The 20,489-nt window shown below is 37.7% G+C and overlaps 1 protein-coding gene across 2 annotated transcripts in view; it reads left to right on the plus strand.

The window, feature by feature from the left end:
* LOC110913133 (TMV resistance protein N) overlaps window positions 1-18,398 on the plus strand; it is a 35,829-nt gene extending 17,431 nt beyond the window's left edge. The window contains exons 2-4 of one of the 2 annotated variants that reach the window (XM_022157993.2): window positions 15,265-16,375; window positions 16,493-16,786; window positions 17,366-18,398. In XM_022157993.2, coding sequence (XP_022013685.1) covers window positions 15,265-16,375; window positions 16,493-16,786; window positions 17,366-18,334 — 2,374 coding nt within the window. In that variant the 3' untranslated portion in view covers window positions 18,335-18,398. The remainder of the gene's footprint in view (window positions 1-15,264; window positions 16,376-16,492; window positions 16,787-17,365) is intronic. The other variant, XM_022157987.2, reaches the window with a different exon arrangement.
* Window positions 18,399-20,489: the final 2,091 nt, after the last annotated feature.

Consider the following 20,489-nt stretch of genomic DNA (forward strand, 5'->3'; position numbering starts at 1 on the left):
TTTTCTGATGAAGAACACAAAGATTTATAGTGGTTCGGTCGATTCTGACCTACATCTACTATGGTAATTAGGAGTATTTGTTATTAAGCTTGGTACAATTATTTCAGATACAAAACAATCTTTTATATAAGATTGGATGAAAGAGAAAGAGTGAAGAAAACAAGATCCGTGAATAATGGGTCACAGACCCATGTCACCTTATCCTCTTATCCTTTGATAAGAAAGGATTTTCTAATCCCCACTTGATCAAGTGGCCTTCACACTCAACATATATACACATATATATACATGCATACATATATAAATATGTATATACACATGTATACACAAATATAAATTATACATGTATATATACACATATACATACATAAATATAAATTAAATTTATAGTTTTATACATACCACTCTATTAGATTTTGGTCCACTATATACAATTTTAAATTTACAACTATATCTATTCGTACTAGCTCAATCACACCAATATACAAAATTAACACCAAATCTAAAATTTAAAGCTTAAACCACTAAATGACACTCTACTCATCGTCTTAGTGTCTCATGTTATTACCCTAAATCGATTGTCTCCTGCTCTCAACGTCATTTTTCGTGCAATATAATCATTGCCTTATCAGTCGCAACATTGTTATTCATAAGAAAAATACTATGCCATGAAATGTGTATGTTTTTATAAACATAAAAACTTGAGACCCAACATTGTCACTATCTCTCTCTGCAAATTAAAATCGGACGACAAAACTGTCAAAATTGCTCGAAGTTCACATGAAACTCGCTCTGATTTATTGCTTAGAAAATGATCGTTTGATTTGAGGATCGGTTTTGAACCAGCCGCTCTGCTCGGTTCGATTTGTAAATGAGCCATGCACGAGCAAAGGTTTGCTCGGTTCGGCTCAGCTTGTGAATAACACTAGTACCACTTCAGCCTAAAAACTATGTTGCATGTTCATTGCCTTTAGCATGCTGCGAGTACTGAATAACATCATCTCGTTTCTTCTTTCTATTGCTCCATTTTGCTATGGGGAATATGGCGTTGTAAGTTCCCTTGCTATCTCGTTATCTTTGAAGTACTGGTTGAATTCAGCCGACTTGAATTCTCCACCTTTGTCTGTCCTTAGCATCTTTAACTTGGTTCGCGGTTCTGTCTCCACCTTTTCTTTGAACTCCTTGAAAGTTTTGAATGTTTGATCCTTGGAAGTTAGTAGATATGTCCACCTGTAGCGAGTGCAATCGTCTACAAATAGAAATACATACTTCTTCCTCGCATATGTTGGTGGGGATATAGGACCACACAAATCTCCATAGAATGATTTGGAATTGGTGTACTATGTTTCCCTAGTAAGCATCCGTCACAGATTTGAATAGCATAACTTAATTGTGGAATTCCTTGTACCAAGTTCTTTCGAGTTATTTCTTTGATAGCATGAAAGTGCAAATGACCTAACCTTGTGTGCCATGACCATGACCATGCTAAATCTTCCGTGTTAGAGAGCAGACAGATTAGCCTCCCAATCTTAAATTTAACATTGTATAGCATGTTCTTCTTTCTCCTGACTCACATTAGTAACTTTATATTTCAATCAAGGAGTGTTAGTAGATCTCCGCCCATAATCACTTTGCAACCAATTTTTGTGAGTTGTCCAAGGCTCGATATGTTGCTTTTCAGACTTGGAATGTAATACACTTGAGAAATAATTCTCTATTCTTGGTTCTAAAACTCTAGTAGTATTGAACCCTTGCCTTTACTTTCTACATGCAAACCATCACCAAAACGTACTTGTCCAGTCACCTTTTCATCTAATTCTCTAAAGTGACTTTACACACATATCATGTGGTTACTCACCCCATTGACTAAGTACCATAGACATTCGCCTTATGTGGCATGCCTTGTTGTTTCTACGCATTCTTCATTTAGTAAAACCTCATTCTGGACTTCATTGTCTTCACTAATTTCCATCAACACTGTTGGTACTTCATCTTCTTACACAAGATTTGAATGTTCTTATACAAGTCCCTTTTCGGGACAGTCTCTCTTAAAGTGTCCAAACTTCTAACACTTCATGCACTAGATCTTGTTTGGGTCAGTTTGGTTCCTTGCAAACTTCCTCCAATTTCTATAATTTCCACCTCTAGGCCTATATGAGGATCCTTCATTCTTAGTGCTTTTCTTATCTTTAATATCTCGCCAGTTTCCATGCGGTTAGTTAAAACTGCCACTCCTACGATTGCGAAACCGTCTTCTGCAGAGAGAATTGTTATCTTGATGTGTAAACATGAATCTGTCTTGGCTATCTCATCCGCTACCTTTCTTTAACCCAAGTATATCTTCGTAAGTCTTTAGTCTTTCTACTGCTTCTTCTAGCGTCATTGTATCCAAATCAGAGTAATGTTATATAGAGGCGACAATCTGAGTGAATATATCTAGTACAACATTTAGAAGTTTGCATACTAGATTCGGTTGACTCAGTGTTTGTCACACCCTTCAAAATCAACATGTGGAGTTTTACCGTGAGGTGTGCGACTGACTAGGATCAAGCCACTAATCATGTTGAACAAATATTTAAGTTATTAAAAATCATCACAATCAACACGATTAGTGATTAATATTTAAAAGTCCAAAACATAGTTTAAACCAACAGCGGAAGCTAAATGTAAAAACCCAGACATGGTTTAAAACCCACCATGTTTAACAAAATTTAAAACCAAAAGTTTATTGCAGCCACGACACTCCAAATGCTGCAAGCTCCCATGCTGTACCCAACGATGTTCAAAGCATGCACTAGTGTGTCAACATAAAGTTGGTGGGTTCACGATTTTAGTTAAGCGTAGAGCATAAGCGTAACTTCACATGTAAAAACGTTATAAGTATGACTCGAGTAACTAACCCTCATCACATGACTAAACTGTGTAGATACCGAAAGCTGACATAGTAAGTTTTTGTGCCCTCCATCAATGTCTATTCGTATTAATGCAATAGGAAAGGTCAATAGTTCAAGCCCGGATCCCAGCACGGTGTGAGGTTTGTCAAACCTAATAGTAGGGACGAGATTTTTTACAGAAATACCGGTACCATGTCGGTACCATACCGGTACCGTACTGATGTCGTACCATACCGATCATAAACGGTACCGGTATTGGTAATAGATTTTTTGAAATTCGGTATCGGTACCGGTATTTTTCGGTAAATACCGATATTAATACCGAATTTAATAATGACTTTGTGTATCAAGATTTATCATTATGCATTCACGTTAATATAGATTTAGCTTTCTATATACATGCTAAAAGTCTTGTGTCTATTATATAAACTTGATTTATTCTTTGACACACTGACAAATATATATAGAAAAAATAAGAGATGAAATATCTGGAATCCTATCACTACAAATAAGCTACAATAAACTTATTAAAAGACGATCCAAAAATACAAACATAATTTGAATTTTGAATTATTTCTTTGGAGTTTAACTACCTGTATTATTATCTCTAATATCGTTTATATAATATATTTATATGCTTTTATACTCATGTTCTATTGTGACCTTGGCAAAGTCTTATTATAAAATATAGTATACATTTTGTTTTTCTTCAGTTTATACTATTTTGAAGATTTTTTTAGGTAAAGTTTTATTCTATTATGCTTTCATACATGATATTTTTTTAGGTAAAACAATGGATGACACCAAAGCGGCACCAATGTGGTAAAGTATCGAAAAACCGGTACCGATACCGGTACCGGTACCGTACCGTACCGGTACCGAATCTATAAATAACGTACGGTAAGCTGTATCCACATTTCCTCAATTTAGTAACGGTATTTACGGTATCGGTACCGGTATAGTACCGATCACATCCCTACCTAATAGCGCTATCAACTAATACCCCATCTGTAACCCGACAAAGTAATCGATATAATATGTAGGGACTTTCACGATAGAGTTTTTCGCTTAGTCCAAGTGTACTACTCCACCTCCATTGGATAGTATGTTTCAGTGATTCCAACATGAAACGCGCGTGTAGCCCCAAACCAGGGGTACCGTATGTGTTTCCCAAACAAGGGAAATAAGTGTGTTGTCCTAAACTAGGGACACATGCTTTAGTAAAGAGTTGTTAACTCACCTTATTTCTGCTCGATAAGACTTAAATGCATTATAAGTTAATGTAGTCAACCACGACCTATAATGATACCCATAGGGTTATTAGTGCGTTTATGCAAAGTTCATAAGTTCTACACTCATCTAGCACACATAGCACGCGAACAAGTTGTCATACCGTGTGGTTTTTATGCACATGTTCATAATAAGGCCTACGACATGTCATATGTCATTACACAATAACTAACCAAGTGCGGGCACTTAAAATAACACTTTCGACTCTTATAAGTTTATCAATCATGCATAGGAAATTCACTAAAATTAGGATGTCATAGAAAGCTTGTTGACCATACTTACAATGTTGCAAAAATTATGATCTTTTACTGAGACGTACCCATCGATGGGGTTGTCCTTATGTTAAATATTTGAGGCCTAACTCTTTACCGAAAAATTTAGAAAAATCATTTACGATGCAGTGGCCAGATTCATCACTTTCTGACTGCAGCTTAAGAAAAAATTTATTTAAAATTCCTCGATTACCTGATTGACCCGATTCCACTAGGAGATTTGTATAGACACCTAAGACCATCTACTGTATAAATTTCATGACCTAACTCCAACATTCACCGAGATATGACGTAAAACACAATGCACAAATTCTGCAAAAAAAAAAAAAGCAGCTTTGACCACTGAAGCGAAATAATTTGTTTAAAATATCAAACGACATCCAAAATGTTTGTGATTCCAGCGCCATTCGAAACGTATTTCAAAATACCACATTTTGGACTCAAGAAAATTTAGTTTTCTTTATGTTATGACCCGGTTATAGCCAACCGAATCGGCTGTAACGATTGGACATAAGTTGTTTTTCACATATACTTTAAGAAAACGAGTTTTCGGGGTTTCTCTATCATGTTTTACCGTTATATAATGCCTCTACACTATTCATAGCAGGTTAATGTTGTTTTATATCAGATTCATTCAACAAGCACATCAAGATCATCAAGAACATAAACCCTGATCCATATATATATGTGTCTACGCAAACATAATCGACGATACGAAGCATCATACTTGATTTTTATGAACACAGAACTATCATTTATCATTATAAATATAACAAATCCAGAAGATACACCAAAACACAGCCGAGATATATGTATAACATCATTCATAAAAACGTATAACTATTACAAAAAGCACAAGAACAAGATACCTAGCAGTGAAGGGGATCTGTAAGCCTAGAAATCGAGAACTTGAAGTTCTTTGGGTCTTGTTTCACGTTGACAGGAGCAAGAGAAGAGGGAGAGTGGCGAGATGAATATGGAGGCAGTGAGGGTTTGAGACTTGACCATGTTGCATGCATAAACATACACACACGTACGAGTTTTTGGGATTTTGGAGGTTGGGCTGAGAATTAAAGGTTTTGGGCCGAAGGTATATGTGGCGGGGTGCGTTATCCTGGTTTGGGCCGAGAGTGAGGGAGGGGGTGAGGTTGGGTTGTGCGCACATGGTTCGGGTTTCGGGTTGGGCCGCGAGTGAAACATAGAGTAAGTTGGGCCGAACGCGTTTCGGGTTTCGTTTCGAGTTTTAAATAATACGCAACACACTTATTGATTATATTTTATAAAATAAACTAAATTATAAAACATAACGAGAATCGAATCAGGAAAAATACCTGATTTTTCGAGATGTCACATTATCTCCCAAGTTGAAAGAAATTTCATCTTGAAATTTAGTAAGTTGTCACTGAAGAAGTTAGTGTGTTTGAGAACTTTCTGGGGGTGCCACATCATCCCCAAGTTGATTTGGAATTTCTTCCTAAAATTCGGTAGTAGCTTCAGTGATTGCTGTAACGTTTCTAAACAAATGGGGATACTTGCGCATCATTTGATCTTCTCGTTCCCATGTGAACCACGATCCACGCTTTGAATTCTAGGGATCTTACTGTGCATTCGAGTTTTGACCTCTCTGTCCATTATTTCAACTGGTTCTTCAATAAAACAAAGTTGTTCATCGATTTCCAACTCATTGGTTAGAACGACGAGGGTCTCATCAGATAAACACTTCTTTAAATTAGAGACATGGAAGACTTTATGTACACCACTGAGTTCCTCAGGTATATTTAGTCTATACACCATGGTACCAATTCTTTCTGTAATTTCAAAGAGTCTGACGTAACGCGGATTGAGCTTGCCCCGTTTACTGAAACGAACAACATCCTTCCAAGGGGAGACTTTTAACAAGACTCTGTCACCAACTTGGAATTCCAACAGTTTCCTACGCTTATCAGCGTAGCTTTCCTGACGGTCACGAGCTGCCGCCATACGGTTTCTGATTTGAACAATCTTATTCGAAGTTTCAAGCACGAGTTTAGGGCAAGTGATTTGACTATCTCCAGCTTCAGCCCAACATAGAGGTGACCGACATTTCCGTCCGTACAATGCTTCGAATGGTGCAGCCTGAATACTAGTGTGGTAACTATTGTTATACGAGAATTCCACCAGGGGTAGGTGTCTTTCCCAACCGTCACCGAAATCAATGACACATGCTCGCAGCATGTCTTCTAGAGTTTGAATGGTACGCTCGGTTTGACCATCGGTTTGTGGGTGATAGGCTGTGCTCATATCTAGACACGAGCCGAATGATTTATGCATAGCTTGCCACAGATCAGAAGCAAAACGTGGGTCACGATCGGAGATGATGTAGATCGGCACTCCTTGCCGAAAGACTACCTCCTTCAAGTATATACTGGCAAGTTTGGTAAACTTGTTGGTTTCTTTGATCTCGAGGAAGTAGGCAGGCCTAGTTAGAGGGTCCATGATCACCCAAATGGTGTCGTTCCCACTCTGAGTCCTGGGTAAACCGGTAATGAAATCCATGGAAATTTGCTCGCATTTCCACATTGGTAGCTCTGGTTGTTGCACTAGCCCGGATGGCTTTTGGTATTTTATTTTGACCCTAGCACAGGTCAACCACTTGCTCACGTAGGTGACTATGGGTCTTAAGGTCATGATACATCTTATTAGAGCCAGGGTGAATAGAGTAGCGAGATTTATGAGCTTCATCCCTAATGAGATCCCTCAAATGTCCATGTAGTGGAACCCATATTCGCTCCATGAAATAGCGAATACCGTCCGAATGGTTTCAAGTTGCTTTTCCATGCCCCACATGGACTCAGCTTGAAGGTTTTCCTCCTTCAATGCTTTGGTTTGTGCAACATGGATCTGATCAGGGAGGTTAGAATGAATAGTAAGTTGCAATGCTCGAACTCACTTGGGTCTGGTTCTTTTCTAACTGAGGGCATAGGCTACCACATTAGCCTTACCCGGATGGTACTTGATCGCACAGTCGTAGTCATCCAGGAGTTCAACCTAACGACGTTGTTAAATGTTGAACTCCTTTTTGTCGAGAATATGCTGAAGACTTATGTGGTCGGTGTAGATGATACACTTAGTACCATACAAGTAGTGTCACCAGATTTTGAGGGCAAAAACTACGGCTCCCAACTCCAAATCGTGGGTAGTGTAGTTCTTTTTGTGAACCTTGAGCTGACGAGATGTGTAGGCTATTACCTTCATGCGTTACATTAGAACGCAACCGAGACCTTGGATAAATGCGTCACAATACACAACAAAATCGTTAGCACCTTCTTGTAAGGATAAGATAGGTGCACTGCAGAGTTTCTGTTTTAACCACTGGATAGCAGACTCATGGGTATCACCTCACTTGCAAACAGTACCCTTCTGTGTCAGAGTAGTGAGAGGTTGGGCAATCTTGGAGAATCCCTCGATGAATCTATCATAATAACCCACTAGACCACGGAATTAGCGGATTTTAGTTGGAGTTTTAGGCATAGGCCAATTTTGGATGGATTTGATTTTGGCTGGGTCGACCTGTATTCCAGCTTCATTGATTGCATGTCCAAGGAAATGCACTTCCTGAATCCAGAAGTCACATTTCGATAGTTTTTGCATAAAGTTACTCGTTCCTCAGAAGCTCTAAGATAAGGCATAAATGCTCTGCGTGCTCCTCCTTGTTCTTAGAATAGACCAGGATATCATCTATAAAGACGATGACAAACTTGTCGAGGTAAGTTTTGCACACACGGTTCATACGATCCATGAAAAGCGCAGGTGCATTATCTTGGTATATATTGATAATGCTATATCGGTTGCGGTTGACTGTGGTAGATGACTAGCTCCCGGTCTATGAGGGAATAAGTACGGAAATAAAGAGGTCAATGAAGATGAGGTTATACATAAGTATGGTGCTTTCACGCGAAAATGGTGTTGACCTCGGCATACCTCACTGAAGTAGAAGCTTTACTTTGTGCTCCTGCACGTGATGAACTTAAGTATGGCTCGTTGCTCCCCGAGTAACGTTCGTAGAGAGTGATTTAACCAAGCGAGGATTCGCTCATAACAGAGTTAGACAAGAACTATGGTATTCATTTGTACAACAGGATAAGACGTGGAAAATATACCAAAGTGTGGCTGCTATCAATGTGTTCCACTTAGTGTAATACATAATTACTTTAGAATCATCCGTAAAGATTTATCTGATGATGAGGATATGGCTGGTCGTACGCAAGTGGTATAAATAGAAATAGAGAATGTTATTCGTCGATGGAAGTGTTACGTTAAAGGTGTTGGCACAACAAGAATTAACCAGAGAAAAATGGTTGTCGTCCGAGTTTGTAGTGTCTAGGTTCAACTGAAGCATTGGCTAAAGTTGTCGAGTTTGCCCGTGTGCGAGTAAGGATATATTCACTATGATCCACGACTTAAATGAGTTTGCGATTAGTCAAACCGGTAAGCAACCAAATTCGAAAGGGTTGAACTAACTCGTGTGCATGAATTAGAAATAACACATATGTCGTCAAGAAGTTTCATTAGGAGGACGCAAAAAAAAAAGGATCGAAACGGTATGGTAGTATTAACAATATAGATCACCATCTTCAGAATTCAAGAAGTGATCACCAAGGATCGAAAATCGAGTTTAACAACTTCCCTAAGCTAGAGCGCAATATTATTGTAGTTTCTGCATGGAGAAGCGAAGATGTAGTGTCATTGTGATAATGGAATGATAGATTTGTCTAAGTCGATTAAAGTAACTAGATATCGCATCAAACGGTAAGCATCGGCCAATGCAAAGGTTAGTGAGAAAAAATTCGCATAAAAAGAAAAACCCTAATGGGATAAAGACTCTATTAATAAAAGGGGTAAAGTAGATGTTCAAGTTATTGTGCCCATCTGTTGGTTGAATAATTTGTATCTCTGTCTCCCAATATCCCCGAGACCATCGAACCATTTGGGGGAAGAGCCGTTTGCAAAGTTGGATATGCTAAGGTGTAAATCAAGTTAGACCAAGGATTAACCATATAATAGAGTAATCGAGGGGCAACCTTATGATATGGTTGTTAGCGGTTCGTTATTTCGGTTGTGGATCTAAGGAACGGGTGGGTGGTGGTGCTCCGCCAAAGAATTAAGCGAAAAACAACGAATCCGGCAAGTAACGAAGAATTCCGACAACTATTCTGGTCACCGACGACACCTCCAGCAGCAGCCTGGAACGGCAATGGCATGGGATGAAAGTTTGTTGCGTCACGGTCATGTGGATATATCGTTTGTCCAAAACAGAGTTTGGAAGATAGGGCTTTAAGCTGTGCGATGACAAACGCACAAAACTGTGACTTCTAGCCATTGTTTTGTTTTTTGGTGACCGTAGGGGTGGTTTCCATCGATGAAGATAGGTGGAGATGATGTGTTTCATCGACACGAACATGTGGATATATCATTCGCCTAAATCCGAGTTCGTTTAAGCTGGTTTTGGTCTACTCGAATATTGACGCGGAAAATCGAACGCATGGAGAGGCAGATCTGTATTCTGGCAGCAGCAGCGACGTCGGTGGACGACGCCGATAATTTTTTGATGTCGTGCATGTTGAGACGATCATGTGGATAGGTAGAACACATGAAACGGATGTTGTATGGTCTAGTAATGGGTGAAACAAGATTCTACTCGCATTTTGTGTCAAGAGTTCAGAGTAAAATAGACGCGCCAAGGACGTCACGTACGCAAAGGTATGTGTCCGTAGAAACTTATATTCATTTTTGGGGCTTATTTTGGGTTGTGAAAAAAAATGTCGAGGACGGTTTTTGGGAACGTTTTCGGTAACGTTAAATCATGGGTATTGTACGCGAATGGACGTGTTGGTTGTATGGTTTGGAGCGGTTTTAAGCCGAGCTTGCAACCTTTTGATTTGGAGTAAATAGGTTGGGTATTGCGATTGAGGTGGTGGTTCAGGAACGACCGGTTCCTTGCTTGGTGCATGAGGCGAACTCGAAATCGACATTCCTATAAGTATAACGTGTGGGAATGCCATGCATAAATGTCAAACAAATGTGTGTGTATGCATAACTAATGCAATGCATGTATAAATATCAAGTAGGCACATATGTAGTATTGGCAGTAAAGATGTTGGGAATTGCACTTTGGAGTGTAGTGTCGTTGAGGCTTTTTCGGTACAGAAGAGGTTATAGTCTGGTTTTTCTCAAAAGTTTTAAACCAAGTTCACTATATCCAATGGCTCTGATACCAATCTGTCACACCCTCAAAATCCACATGCGGAGTTTTACCGCGAGGCGTGCGACTGGACAGGATCAAGCCACTAATCATGTTGAACAAATATTTAAGTTATTAAAAACCGTCACAATCAACACGATTAGTGATTAATATTTAAGTGTCCAAAACATAGTTTAAACCAAAAGAGAAAGCTAAACATAAAAACCCGGACATGGGTTAAAACCCACAATGTTTAGTAAAATTTAAAACCAAAAGTTTTTGTAGCCACGACACTCCAAATGCTGCAAGCTCCCATGCTGTACCTAACGACCTTCAAAGCATGCACTAGTGTGTCAACATAAAGTTGGTGGGTTCACGGTTTTAGTCAAGCATAGAGTTTAAGCGTAACTTCACGTGTAAAAAGCGTTATAAGTATGACTCGGATAGCTAACCCTCATCACATGACTAAACTGTGTAGATACCGAAAACTGACGTAGTAAGCTTTTGTTCCCTCCATCAATGTCTATCCTAATTGATGCAATAGGAAAGGTTAATAGTTCACGCTCGATCGGCTCCCAGCACGGTGTAACATTTGTCAAACCCAATAGCACTATCAACTAATGCCCCATCTGCCAACCCGGCAAGCTAATCGTTATAATGTGTAGGGACTTTCAGGAAACAGTTTTTTGTTTAGTCCAAGTGTACTAATCCACCCCCAGTGGATAGTATGTTTCAATGGTTCCAACAAGGAAAGCGTGTGTAGCCCCAAACCAGGGGTACCGTATGTGTTTCCCAAACTAGGGAAATAAGTGTGTTGTCTTAAACCAGGGACACATGCTTTTAGTAAAGAGTTGTGAACTTACCTTAGTTTTGCTTGGTAAGACTTAAATGCGTTATAAGATGATGTGGTCAACCACGACCTATTTTCTTACCCATAGGGTTATTAGTGTGTTTATGCAAAGTTCATAAGTTCTACACTCATCTAGCACACATAGAATGCGAACAAGTTGTCACAAGATATTTTACCTTGTGTTTTTCATGCACATGTTCATAATAAAACCTATGACATGTCATATATCATTTACACAATAACTAACTAAGTGTGTGCACTTAAAATAACAATTTTGACTCTTATAAGTTTATCAATCATGCATAGTAAATTCACTGAAATTAGGCTGTTTTAGGAAGCTCGTTTACCATACTTACGATGTTGAAAAAATTATGGTCTCTATATAGGATGTACCCCTCGGTGGGGTTGTCCTTGTGTTAAATCTTTAAGGCCTAACTCTTTACCAAAAAATTTAGAAAAATCATTTACTACACAGTGGGCAAATTCGTCACTTTCTAACTGCAGCTTAAGGAAAACTTTATTTAAAATTCCTCGATTACCCGATTGACACAATTCCACTTATAGATTCGTACAGACACCTAAGACCATCTACTGTATAAATTTCATGATCTAACTCTAAGTATTCACAGAGATATGACGTAAAAGACAATGCACAAATTCTGCATAAAAATGCAGCTTTGACCACTGAAGTGAAATAATTTGCGAAAAATATCAGACGACATCCAAAAATTGTGATTCCAGCGCATTTCGAAAAACCATATTTTAGACTCATAAAAATCCAGTTTTCGTTATGTTATGACCTGGTTACAGCCAACCGAAGTCGGCTGTAACGATTGGACAAAAGCTGTTTTTCACATAAACTTTAATAAAACGAGTTTCCGGGTTTCTCTATCGTGTTTTACCGTTATATAACGCCTCTTCATTATTCATAGCAGGTTAATGGTTTTTTTATATCAGATTCATCAACAAGTACATCAAGATCATCAAGAACATAAACCCTAATCCATATATATGTGTCTACGCAAACATAATCGATGATACTAAGCATTTTACTTGATTTTTATGAGCATAGAATTATCAGTTATCATTATAAACATAACAAATCCAGAAGATACACCAAAACACAGCCGAGATATATGTATAACATCATGCATAAAAACGTATAACTATCGCAAAAAAGCACAATAACTAGATACCTAATAGTGAAGGGAATCCGATAAGCCTAGAAGCCGAGAACTTGAAGTTCTTTGGGTCTTGTTTCGCGTCGACGGGAGCAAGAGAAGAGGGAGAGTAGCAAGATAAAGATGGAGGCAGTGAGGGTTTGAGACTTGGCCTTGTTGCATGCATAAACATACACACACGTATGGGTTTTGGGGATTTAGGAGGTATATGGGGCGGGGTGGGTTATCCTGGTTTGGGCCGAGAGTGTGGGAGGGGGTGAGGTTGGGTTGTGCGCACATGGTTCGGGTTTCGGGTTGGGCCGCGAGTGAAACATAGAGTAAGTTGGGCCGAACGTGTTTCGGGTTTCGTTTCGAGTTTTAAATAATAAGCAACACACTTATTGATTATATTTTATAAAATAAACTAACAAAATGAGAATCAAATCAGAACAGATACCTGATTTTCCGGGATGTCACAGTGTTCTGCCAAGTTCAGTTGCCCTTGTAACAACATTGTTTATCTTTGTAGAGAAAGAATCCACATTGTTGTCTTCCTTCATGTGCAATAACTCGAATTCTGATATGAGTGTATGCAAACGAGCCTTTTGTATTCGCTCAACGCCAACGTGTCTTGTTTTCAACGTGTTCCAAATTTCCTTTGCATTTTTACAACTTGCAGTACAACATCTTCTAGTATTGCTAGGAACAAAAATGTGATTGCTGACTTATCTTTCTTTACATCCAGTTGTGTAATTTTTAATGGTTCAATCACGTCCCAAAGTCCATTCGCTTCTAATACAATTTTTATGAGAACCGTGTATTTGATTTAGTCTTGTTGTTCCTGACATGATTTCTGACCGAGCGAGTTTCACTTTAACAAAAACTTGTAATCAAACAATCTTACTTTCTTGTTTCTTAAAATTCCTGAGCACCAATACAAACCATTGTACCAGTAAATTCAATTCCCTTGAATTTAATAAACTTTCTAATTCTTTAACCGGCGAATAACCGAATCGCGTAATACCAAATTCTTGTGATTAACTAATTCGCAATATGACCCGAAACCAAAACCAAAACCTTAACCTGATTTCGAACAGAACCCTAGTTCGATCCTAACCTTGAACCAAAAACCTGATTTTTGCGAATTAAAAAAAAATAGAAACCTATGATCGAGAATGACGCCTGTGATTCTCCTTACCTTGCGATTCCCGGTGTCTAGTGCCTAATACTCTGATACCAATTGTTGCCCGAAACTTGATCTTTGATCTCTGGAACAATGAAATAACATGTAGATAATGAATGAATATTGATTTGATTACAAATGAGAAATCTAAATCCTACTTATACTAATCAAAGAGGTGCAAATGAATGGATGTGTATCCTCTTGAAATGTCACGTCTCTTGATCTCTGTGGTGTTTGCAGCCTTCTGAATCGATGCATCTGATGGAGAGACGTCAATTCCTATAGTAGTAGGTTATAATCTTCCACTTTATTATTAACTATATATATTTGTAACAGTGTACACTGGATGAAGTGAGGGGGTGTGATTACCGGAATCAGAGCCGGTCTTCTCTGTTTTGTCGCCCATAGCCGACAGAAGAGGAGAAGATTGGATGATGAAAAAAACGGTGAAAGAGGGAGGGCCGTAGCCAGCAGGATCGAAGATTACAAGGGGGGTCGGCTTGGGTATAGAGCACAATGCTCTGATACCATGTGAATATTCAAATGAGTTGATGATTTCTATTACCAAGAATGAGGAATATATACAGAAATCCCTAACCGACTAGGATAAATACAGGCAAGCCAAAAGGCATTATCATCAATACAAAATATTTATAAATACAAATATATACAGTTAATATTTATCACTTCCAAACTAACTATTTACCATTTACAGAACAACCCTTATACTTAGGATGTGAAGGGATTAGATCTTCAAACGGCTCTAAAAGGCCAAAGTTTGGGTCGATTTCAGCTACTTATGCAATAAAAATAATTCTTTCTTATTTGTAGGTGGTATAGGAAATTAATAAGTGTTTATTAGACTTTTATAGAACATGTTTGATAAGAACTTTTGTGATTTCGAAATAAAATGAATCCTGAGAGATTTGAATGATATGCTCTAACAACCTTTCACACATGACTTGAAGCTTAGTTTAACACCTCACACATGACTTAAAGATAAGTAGTTTAACACTGCATTGGACTATCAGTACTTTCTTTCTTGGTTTTAAAGTTCATATGTGAAGTTACTAGGTTAGTTATAACTTGGGGCTTGTGTTACATGTGCTCCATTTCATACATGTACTAGACATACCCATTATTTGAAACTGTTGTTCTCCATAAAATTAATTGTTGCAGTTTATATATACTCACATTTCCATATGTGGAGGACAATACGACAATGTTGGTCATAACTCATAACGAGTATTTGTAATGTTGACTTTTGTGTAGTGATTATATTCCATAGACAAATCTATGATAAAACATAACCCATCACCTCATTTTGTTGGCTAAATGGCCACTTTGTAAATTGATGATAACATAACTAATTATCCATATATATCCAATTTGCAGCCATGAAATGAAAGCCATCAACCAAATTGTTGATACAATTTTTGAGACATTGTTTTCCTTAACATCATTAGATGTTGAGGAAGACCTTGTCGGAATGGGGGTTCGCCTGCAACAACTAGAAGCAGAAGTAGATATCAAGTCGCCCGGTGTGCGCATGGTTGGGATATGGGGGGTCGGGGGCAGTGGTAAGACTACTCTTGCAACTTCTATTTGTATGAGAATCTCTTGTCATTTTCAAGGTCATTGTGTTGTTGAAAATATTCGAGAGGAATCAGCCACATGTGGTTTAAAAACATTGCAAGAAAAAATTCTATCGTGTCTTTTGAAAACAGAGACTAGGTTGCAGAGTGTTGCACAAGGAAAGCACATTATAAGAAGTAGGTTAAGTCAAAGCAATGTTTTAATAATTCTTGACGATGTCGATCACATTGACCAACTAGATGCTTTAGCCGGATCGAATGATTGGTTTGGCAATGGGAGCCGAATCATAATCACAACAAGAAATGAAGAATTGCTAATAAGCCACAAGGAAGTCCAAGTATTTCCTGTCACATTGTTATCACGTGAAGAAGCTATTCAACTTTTTAATAAAAGAGCATATAACAAAAACAAGCCTATAAAAGATTATGATTCACTTTCATTAAGTGTGGTTTCTTATGCTGCTGGGCTCCCATTAGCCCTCAAAGTTATAGGTTCTTTTCTATGTGGCAAAAACGAGGAGGAGTGGAGGTGTACCTTGGCTAGACTGAAAGAAAAACCAGATATGGAAATTGTGGAAATCCTCAAAATTAGTTATGATGGACTTAAACCTTTGGAGAAACAGTTATTCTTAGATATCACATGCTTCTTCAGGTGGGAAAGCACGCTTCATGCAATGGAGGTATTTGAAGCCTGTGGTTATGGTCCCGGTATTGGTATAGACATAACAGTGTTGAGACAAAAAGCTCTAATAACTATTGTGAATGGTAGGTTTATTATGCATGATCTCATTCAAGAAATGGGTCATTACATTGTTAGACACGAACATCCTAATGATCCTGAAAAGCATAGTCGAGTTTGGAAACGTGATGAAATAGAAAACATGCATCTTAGGGATACAACAATGGTAATGGTAAAGCTAATTAACTTTTCAAAAAATATACGTTATATGTTGTATTTACTAATGCACATTTGTATACTGATAGAATATGTGAATCCAGTCTTAACAATTTTTTTCTCTTACTTGCAGGAAAATGCTAAGATCAAAGCGATACAATATTTAGATCCTCGTGATGGTTATTTATCACTCTTCTGCCAGAATGTTTCAAATATGAAGAACCTAAGGTACCTTAAAGCAGTACTGACTACGCTGGATTACATTGATGAGAATACCGAAGCGCCTAGTTTTCTTTCAAATGAGTTGTGCTATATAGAATGGAAGGGGTATCCTAGAAGTCCATTCCCAAACAGTTTCAAACCAATGAAGCTTGTTACTTTAAAACTTCAATACAGCTTGCAAAAGAAACTTTGGAAGGGTTACAAGGTATATCAATTGGTATTTAGCATATAAAATTCATGCATTATAAATGACTAATGTAGACTATAACTTTATGTTAGCACAATGGTTCCTAGAATCATTGGGATTTTTCACAGGATTCATGATTGACACAAACAGAATCACAAGCAACAACATTTTGATATATGATTGGATTGAAATATGCAAAATAGATAGTGAGAGAATGGAATTGAACGTGAATTAAACACAATGTGGAATTGGATATGTAGGCTATGTGAGGAAGGGAGGTCTTTTGGTCCAGTTACATTATAAATAGTGCATTAACATAATAATAATAATAATAATAATAATAATAATAATAATAATAATAATAATAATAATAATAATAATAATAATAATAATAAATTACCTATGCAGCCCGATACTTAAAAAACTAACATGAATTACGGTCTAATACTTTACTGTTATGTATTAATACAACGCTTAATCATGGTGTTGTACAAACCGTTTCTTATTTCTAACATTGAGTTATGTGATCTTAACTGTATCATACTAGTTCCATTAAATTCTGATATTAACTTGTCTATTCTTTTATACATTAATCAGCATCTACCAAATTTGAAAGTGCTTCTGCTTAGTCACATGGGGTATCTACTTAGCACACCAGATTTTGATGAACTTCCATGCCTTGAAAAGTTGATACTCAATAGCTGTGGGTTAAAAAAGATTCATCCATCACTTGGAAATCACAAAAGTGTAGAATACGTAAGTATAACGGGTTGTTGGAAGCTAAGAATGGTTCCTAAGATTGTTCATATGGGAAAGCTTAAGACTCTTAAAATCCACCACCCCTCCTTCACTTATATTAAGAAGTTCCCAACGGTGAAGTTCCCAAAGGTCGAATCAAACATGGAAAGCTTGGTAGAGTTATCTTTGGAATGTATGGAGATAGATACTCTACTCTCATTAATTGGTGAGCGATGTGCCAACCTTATTTCGGTAGAGTTGAGAGACTGTTGTATAAAGAAGAACAAAGCCAACTTTGATGGATTACGACATCTGGAAAAGTTCACATTAAATGGCTTGTTTTATCTGGATATGCCTGGCAATCTTTTTTGTAACTTCTGGTTAAATACTATTAAAGTTGATCGTAGAAGATATATTAGGCCACCGTTCGTGTTCCCACAGTTCACACATTTACGGAAATTGAATGTGAGTGTTTGTGGGTTGACAGATGCAGCAATGCCATCTGAGATTGGCGAGATATTCAACTTAGAAGAGTTAGATCTAAGTTATAATCATTTTACAAAATTAGATTTCTGCCTCTCACAACTTACTAGGCTCAAAGTCCTCAACCTGACTCATTGTGGAGAGCTTCTAGAATTGCCGGAGCTACCATCAGGTTTAATAATCCTTAGAGTAGAATTTTGCTACTCACTTACAATCGTTACAGAATTTTACACACGTTGTAAATGTTTATGTGACGTTTCATTTTCGGGAGTGAGAACTATAAATGATGGCGACCAATTACTAGAATCCATGTTTCAGGTATCTCTGTCTCTCTCTGAATATTAATAATTGAAGCTTTACATCTACACACACTGACACACACAATATTCAATATGGTTCATGGTAATAATGACTTTGTGTCAATTAAATAGGGAAAGGCTGTTGAAAATCATTGTATGGTTCTTATACTTGAAGGCCTTGAGATTGCAAAGGAGTTTACACCTCCTCTTCTTAGGGAGCCTAGATATACGTTAGAACTTCCGGATAATTGGTGTAATAACTTTTCTGGGTTCTTAATGTGTGGTGTTGTGAGAAATCCTTGCTTTTCCGTCACGGATCAACGAATGATAAGTATAGAGCAGGTCATGAGTGGTATGGATTCTCATAATGATGGGGTTTGGGAGGGGAGTGATGATGATGGACGATCAAAAACAGTGGTTCTTTATGTTTCATTTGCCTCATTGAGACACACTAAATGGTGGGATGAGACGCGTAAAGAAGTCTTGTTTTACATTCAAAAAGGGAGCTTACGTCTTTCCTCATGCCATGGGATTGGGGTTAGACTAATTCCTAAGAAAAGTGGAAACGGTCCAACAGAAACATCAACAACACAAGAAGAACAAGATTTTTCTCTTTACACACCTAACATAGAGATTCGACAGGACTCACAATATGCTTTAGAATTTTGGTTAAAACCTTATCGATTATGAAGTTAAATTTACAACTGAATCATAAATATCCTATTTTGTTATTTCTAAATGTAAAGATCTTATTTTAAACTTTAAGAATTGCTGTTAATTCTTTAAGTGTGTCTGAGAGAGAATTGCTTGTGAATCATATCATTGTGTTTCTTTTATGGGTGTCGAAATTGACACTAAGGCCGGAGGGTATGGAGGCGCCACTAGGGCTACCTCATCCCCTATAGCGTCGTCCCACACCCACAAAATTAACTCTGGGCGCCATTGATGACGCTCCATCATGGTAACGATAAAGCCCCCTGGCATTGAGGGGGTTTTATCCCACACCCCGCAAGTTAAGGCGGGGGGGGGGGGGCGTGATAAAGCCCCCTGGCTGACGTGGATTCTATGTGGCGCTGACATGTCCTGATAAGCCCCTCGGGGCTCCATCCCACACCCTCCAACCTAACCAATTAACCCAACCGACCCTAAAGTAATCATAATAGGGTAGTTTGGTTTGGATAACACACAGGATGATTCGGGTTTCAGTTAAACCAAAATATATTGGATCCGCATATGGGTTTGGACACACTAAATGGTGGGATGAGACGCGTAAAGAGGTCCTGTTTTACATTGAAAAAAGGAGCTTCCGTCTTTACCCATGGCATGGGATTGGGGTTAGACTAATTCCTAAGAAAAGTGGAAACGGTCCAACAGAGACATCAACAACAGAAGAAGAACAAAAATTTTCTCTTTACACACCTAAGATAGAGATTCTACAGGACTCACAATATGCTTTAGAATTTTTGTTAAACCATTATGGATTATGAAGTTAAATTTACAACTGAATATAAATATCCTATTTTGTTATTTCTAAATGTAAAGATCTTATTGTAAACTTTAAGAATTGCTGGTAATTCTTTAAGTGTGTCTGAGAGAGAATTGCTTGTGAATCATTGTGTTTCTTTTGTGGGTGTCGAAATTGACACTAACCAATTAGCGCAACCGACCCTAAAGTAATCATAATAATAAGGGTAGTTTGGTTTGGATAACGCGGAGGATGATTCGGGTTTCAGATAAGCCAAAATATATTGGGTCCGCAAATGGGTTTGGCAGAAAAATGGGTATACCTGATGTTATAAACAGGTAAACAAAATGGTTTTATTAGAAAATTAACAAACAAACAGAAATCACACAGATTATGTTGATAGAGATAAAGACAGACAAAAATGGTTTTTAGAACACAAAGAGATGTAAAGATGAAGATAGCACAAGTTTCCAATCTTCCACTTTGAGACTTTGACTATTAAGATAGGGCTCCAGAGTTTATCATGCGATGAAAAAGGATGGCCAAAGAAAGATAAAACAATAAGCCAGGACCGTTTTTAAAAATCATAAACAAAATTTTGGCCCTATGCGAGATAAAAAATTAATCTCTATTTAATATAAACTCGTCAATGTGTATATAATTTGAATAATTATTTTTAGCTAAAGTAATTTATTAATTAAAGGTAAAGCAAAATTAAGCATTAAATGTCACTAAC

The sequence above is a fragment of the Helianthus annuus genome, chromosome 2 (genome assembly GCF_002127325.2).
Source record: "Helianthus annuus cultivar XRQ/B chromosome 2, HanXRQr2.0-SUNRISE, whole genome shotgun sequence".
Taxonomy (NCBI): domain Eukaryota; kingdom Viridiplantae; phylum Streptophyta; class Magnoliopsida; order Asterales; family Asteraceae; genus Helianthus; species Helianthus annuus.